We start from the raw sequence: 6,439 nt of genomic DNA, 5'->3' as shown, positions 1-6,439 counted from the left end.
CTGCAGCCTCTGAGAGGCCCTGAACCTGCCAGCCTCAATGATGACGCAAGTCAACATTCCTTATCTGATAACAGGAGCACAGACACAGTGCTTGTCATGGAAATTAACACTACTGATTAGAGTCACAACAACAGGACTGTTAAGAATTCCACTAATAATAGAATTGTTTTCCAGGAAAGAAAAAAAGAAACCCATATTTTCACCAGCTGAGCCCCCTCTCCCCGCAGATTCCTGGCCTTCAAAAGCTGTGTGAGACAAGTTGTGTTTGTTGTTTTAAGATGCTGAGTTCTGCAGTGGACACTGATCCAGAGAGCTATCGCTGCGTGGAACGCTGTGTCCTTCACCACCTCCGCCCCCTCCACTCTCTGCAGGCTACTTTTATAACAGACACACAGCTCACGCCCACGGAGCATGCCCCCTCCTGCACAGAGGGTGCCTGGCACTCCTACGGGGTCCTAGAGACCCCTGTTCCCTCATCAGCACACAGCCCAGAATGGTGAGAGCTCAATCAATGTTTTCTGTGTATTTTTTTTATCTCCCACTGAGCCTGAAAAATAGTGACATACCCACACTAAGCATTCAGTAAATATATTAATCAAATGACCAATTTGTAGAAAATAGCACCAGCTCAAAAATTATTGCCAGCCCTCTCAACACTGACTGGAGTCAAACATTCTTCATCTAATAATGAGACATAAGAGTATTCTAAAATACACAGTGCTTGTCATGGAATTAATATTTGTAATGAATTAAAACCAGAACAACAGAACAGTAAAATCTCCATGAATAGGAGGTTTTTTTAAAAGCTCCCAAATTTCAGATATGCTTGTCAGGCAGAGCCCCCTCTGTGAAGGTTGGTCCAACTTTAACCAAGAAGACAGATCTGGCTTCTGGCCTCTTGAGGGCAATACATGAAAACACACGTGGATTTTCCAAAGCCCTTCACGGTGACAGGCTCACATGAAGCCTATGGGAATAGTGGTGGAGGGTGACAGCTGACATGAGAGACACCAGTCATCCACTTCGGTGTTTGTTGATTGCCTGCTGTATGCCAGACGCCGCGGCAGAGCCTAAGGTATTAAGAAATGGACGGTGGCACTGAGTCCACAAACACTTGCTGAGTCCCTCCCCCTTCCCCCCAACAGGCCACTAATGTAGGAGAAACGCATGCACGTTAAGCCGCTTCAGTCCTGTCTGGCTCTTTGTGATCCCATGGACTGGAGCCCGCCAGGCTCTTCTGTCCATGGAGATTCTCCAGGCAGGAATACCGGAGTGGGCCACCAGGCCCTCCTCCAGGGGATCTTCCCGACCCAAGGATCAAACTCAAGTCTCCTATGTCTCCAGCATTGGCAGGCAGAATCCTTACCACTAGGACCACCCATGGAGAAGGCAAGGCACCCCACTCCAGTACTTTTGCCTAGAGAATCCCATGGACGGAGGAGCCTGGTGGGCTGCAGTCCATGGGGTCGAGAAGAGTCGGACACGACTGAGCAACTTCACTTTCACTTTTCACTTTCATGCATTGGAGAAGGAAATGGCAACCCACTCCAGTGTTCTTGCCTGGAGAATCCCAGGGACGGGGAAGCCTGGTGGGCTGCCGTCTATGGGTTCGTACAGAGTCAGACACGACTGAAGCGACTTAGCAGCAGCAGGACCACCCAGGACATGAAAATGAAGGTGCCCCAGGGTAACAGCCATTAGAGTAAGGAATCCCCTCTAGTAGGCTGCCACACAGTGGGACCGACTCTGCCAAAGGTGCCATCCCCCTGCAAGAGGCCACTGTAATTCCTCATTCACTCAGCCAACAGCTGCCACTATGGGGAAGCCCCCGGCACACGTGGAGTGACGCACAAAGGTGGCCTGTGAAGCTCACAGCAGTCTAGGAGTCCTAGCGGGGAAGACAGCACTAGTTACAATGCTGAACCTCAGAACGCAAGGATAGGATGCAAAGTTTTCTAGACAGGGTACAAGTGGCATTTGGGACATCAAGAATAGTCTAAAAGGGCAGTAAGTGGCAAAAGCCTCTGCGGGAAATGGCCCTGTGCAGGGAGAGGACCCAGAGGCTGGGAGCACACAGCCCAGAGCAGGCAAGGCCGAAAACCACTCCCAAGGTAGTTGCAAGGCTGGCTGTGAAAAGACAGCATCAGGGCTTCTAACAAGAGGCCTCAGCATCTTTCTGACCTACCAACTAAGAATGTAGCTCCATGAGAGCTGGGGCCTTGCTCGCTTGAGCTGAGCTCTGAGCGTTGAGCCTGATACAAAGCACAGGCCAAATGCAAACACAGGTGGTCGAAGAGCTCCTGAGCCAAGACTGTGACCTAGGGAGGCTGAAGTCAGAGGGCAGCTAGAAATCCCAGCCTGGCTCTCGCAAGTGCTGCCTTGATTCTCCTGCTGGAACGGGGACTCCACTGTCCTTTGATATGCAACCGTAAACCAAAATGCCAAAGAATCGATGATTTTGAATTGTGGTCTTGGAGAAAACTCTTGAGAGTCCTTTGGACAGCAAGGAGATCAGACCGGTCAATCCTAAAGGAAATCAACCCTGAATTTTCATTGGAAGGACTTGATGCTGAAGCTGAAGCTCCAATACTTTGGCCACCTGATCCAAAGAGCCAACGCATTGGAAAAGACCCTGATTCTGGGAAAGACTGAAGGCAGGAGGAGAAGGGGACGACAGGATGGACAGTTGAATGGCACTACTGACTCAACGGACATGAATTTGAGCAAACTCTGGGAGATGGTGGAGGACAGGGAAGCCTGGAGTGCTGCAGTCCATGGGGTCACAAAGAGTTGGACGTGACTTAGAACAACAGTAACAAACCAAAGTGGACATATGGTTTTCTAAACAAAATATCAGCTTTCGTGGTAATAAAACTAATTTTGGACTAGCAGTTCGTTTTGCCTTGTGTGAGAATAATAATTACTATAGAAATCACAGCTAATACGTTCCATGCCAGGCATTGTTGCTGGTCAACGGAATCTTTCTAACAACTGTATAAGAAGGCACTTTTCTTATCCCCATCAGGGCCAGCTTCTGGGCGTGTGTGATCCATGCATTCACTCACACGGGGCCCTGCATGGCACGCAGAAGGGCCCATGAGTGGTTAATGCTCTGCTGTGCCATCTTGAAATTCTTAATACTTTTCCAACAAGAGCCCTCCATGTTCACTTCGCATGTTTCAAGTTCCCTGCAAAGTTTATAAAGCCAGTCTTATCCCCATGTTAGAGAAAACTAAGGAAATATGAAGTGAAGGGCCATAGCCAGGAAGTAGTATCCCAGGGATGAGACCCCAGACAGGCAGTCTGCCCTCGAGCGCAGTCTTCATCCCTTCACTGTGCTGCCTCTCTCCAGGCCAGGCAGCCCTTGATCTGTCCTCTAGACACTGGGCCACTAGCTCCAAAAAGGCAGCAACCTGTGCCTTTCCCATCGGCGCATCCTCAGTGCTTTGCAGTGCCCGGCACGCACACTGCAGGTGCTTAACTGGTATTTGTTGAATGAATAACTCAAACAATCAATGTAACGTCAAGGAACAGCTGAGATGGGAAGGATTTCACAAACTAGAAAACTGACCCTTTGAGGCAAACCTTTGATCCACAGTAAATATTCACCATACACAGAGAGGGAGCAGTTGGATGCCGCATTCTAAAAATAAACCAAAGTGTTTTTAAGTGCCTTTCCTGTAGAGCTCTTTTTAACCTTCTCATTTTAAAAATGCTTATTAATTCTTCCACATCATTATAACTAGTTTCCATCTTTGCTTAGGTAAAGGTTTATTGTGCGTGTGTGCATGCTGAGTCGCTTCAGTTGTGTTCAACCCTGTGCAACCCGATGAACCATAGCCCACCAGGCTCCTCTGTCCATGGGCTTCTCCAGGCAAGAACACTGGAGTGGGTTGCCATGCTCTCCTCCAGGGGATCTTCCTGATCCAGGGATGGAAACTGCGTCTTTTATGTCTTCTGCCTTGGCAGGTAGTTCTTTACCACTAGCGCCACCTGGGAAGTCCTATGGTTTATTCTCTTTGCCACCCCATGGTCTATACAGTTCATGGAATTCTCCAGGCCAGAATGCTGGAGTGGGTAGCCTTTCCCTTCTCCAGGGGATCTTCCCAACCCAGGGATTGAACCCAGGTCTCCCGCATTGCAGGCGCATTCTTTACCAGCTGAGCCACAAGAGAAGCCCAACGGTTTATTCAGTTCAGTTCAGTTCAGTCACTCAGTCGTGTCCGACTCTTTGCGACCCCGTGAATTGCAGCACACCAGGCCTTCCTGTCCATCACCAACTCCTGGAGTTCACTCAAACTCACATCCACTGAGTCAGTGATGCAATCCAGCCATCTCATCCTCTGTCGTCCCCTTCTCCTCTTGCCCCCAATCCCTCCCAGCATCAGGGTCTTTTCCAATGAGTCAACTCTTCGCATGAGGTGGCCAAAGTACTGGAGTTTCAGCTTTAGCATCATTCCTTCCAAAGAACACCCAGGGCTGATCTCCTTCAGAATGGATGGGTTGGATCTCCTTGCAGTCCAAGGGACTCTCAAGAGTCTTCTCCAACACCACAGTTCAAAAGCATCCATTCTTCGGCACTCAGCCTTCTTCACAGTCCAACTCTCACATCCATACATGACCACTGGAAAAACCATAGCCTTGACTAGACGGACATTTGTTGGCAAAGTAATGTCTCTGCTTTTCAATATGCTATCTAGGTTAGTCATAACTTTTCTTCCAAGGAGTAAGCGTCTTTTAATTTCATGGCTGCAGTCACCATCTGCAGTGATTTTGGAGCCCAAAAACATAAAGTCTGACACTGTTTATTACTAACACTCAAATAAATAAAAAGTCTTAGTCAAGGAACATAGCACCATACTGTGGAACACTACCACAAACTAATTTTGCTCAATACTTTTATGAACCCTACTACAGAATATAAATTTTTTACAGGTGTGTTGTTCATAATTAAAATAATAATAACAAAAATAGCTGATATGTATCGATGGCCAATATATACAGGTACTACTCTAAGTGTTTTTCTTGGATTTTCTTATTTAATCCTCGCAATAACTCTCTGAATTAGACCCGGCTCATGCCCCATTTTCAGATGAGGAAAAAAGGCACACAAAATGGTCAAGTAATCTGCCCAAAGTGACAGGAAGTCATGGGGTCTGGACAACAATTTATAGGCAAGCCCACACATGTCCTTCAAAAGCGTTCTTGGTATAAAGACACTGACTTCTTATTTAAAAGGGGCACCTTCCTGTTGATAAGTTCAGTCAATGAGAACATATGTTGTGTTTCTGAGATAAAGCAGACAAAAATATATGGTTTCTACTCTGCTAACTCTAGATCCTTATCTCGTCTAGTTTACAGCAACCACTCTTTATAAACAGATTCACGGAAATTTGAAAATCAAGAAAACAGCAAAGAAATCGGCACTGGAGAATTCCTGGAACCTTTCTCCTCCGGTCTTTCTTACATTCGTCAGATACCACCTCCAGTAAATGGCTTCCTTTCGTATTTCTCTTAGGCTGTAAAAATACTGGCTCCCCTCCACCTGGACTGAAAGACATCTACATGTTGTAAAACTCTGGGACTTTCTGTGCCACCCTGTCGAGGCTCATGACCATGCTGCTTAACAGCTGTTCACTCTGGAGGTGGCAGTGGGGGCCAGGCAGAACAGTCACGGAGAAGAGGGGAGAGTCCATGCTGACATGACCGCCCTTTGCACTGGCCAGGTTCCACGCCAACCTGTGATCCTCACCGAGGTATCACTTTAGCCTGATGTGTCATCCATCTCTAGCCAGTCGCAATAAGTGCTAAGAGTCATAGGGGTGGGAAACGGCCCCTGAGATGAAGAAAAAAAGGAAAACCCCAATCTCCAAGGACACCCAAAGGGAAGGAAGGGAAAGGGTCTGTGCTGGGCTTTCTTAGCAAGAGTTAAGAGCTCCAAGTCACTTAGCAGCAACTACTTAGCAGCTTCATGAGACACGGAGATTGAGGCTCCCACCAAAGGACACAGCACCAACCAGCCTCCAACTGGAGCCTCTGGGGAGACTCAGAGGTGAGCTCGAAGGTGGGGAGGGGGCATGCTCAGCTTGCCCAGAGCTACCAGCTGGAGTTTCTGACCCGGTGCATGCTTCCTGGCTGGGTCACAGGTGGCCTGCGGGGTCCGCCCCCAATCGCGGGAGCCCCCCTCCCCTCCAGCCCTCTCTCAGGTCCCCGAGCTCGCCCCTAGTTCTCTCAGGAACTCAAGTGTCCACTCTGCTGCCCCCTCAAAGCCCCCTTTGCCTCCCCGTAAGCTCCCAGGCCCCATACGCCCCTGGGACCCCCAGATGCTCCCGCCTCCCGCCCCCAGGACTTCCCAGGTGTCCACCCAGCCTTGGACCTAAGCGTGCGCCCCCTGCCCCGCTCTCCCTTGTTGAAGCGGGGAGGGCAGCGCACCGACGGG

The 6,439-nt window shown here is 49.0% G+C and overlaps 1 protein-coding gene across 1 annotated transcript in view; it reads right to left on the bottom strand.

Annotated features, from left to right (window-relative positions):
- The window catches only part of ARFGAP3 (ADP-ribosylation factor GTPase activating protein 3), a 49,543-nt gene extending 43,847 nt beyond the window's left edge, over positions 1–5,696 (bottom strand). Inside the window, exon 1 of the mRNA XM_010843692.1 lies at positions 5,566–5,696. Coding sequence (XP_010841994.1) covers positions 5,566–5,696 — 131 coding nt within the window. The remainder of the gene's footprint in view (positions 1–5,565) is intronic.
- Positions 5,697–6,439: the final 743 nt, after the last annotated feature.

Source organism: Bison bison, unplaced genomic scaffold (genome assembly GCF_000754665.1).
Source record: "Bison bison bison isolate TAMUID 2011002044 unplaced genomic scaffold, Bison_UMD1.0 scf7180017864184, whole genome shotgun sequence".
In the NCBI taxonomy this organism is placed as follows: Eukaryota; Metazoa; Chordata; class Mammalia; order Artiodactyla; family Bovidae; genus Bison; species Bison bison.
Note: the sequence above shows the minus strand (reverse complement) of the source record. Positions and strands in the feature narration are given on the sequence as shown.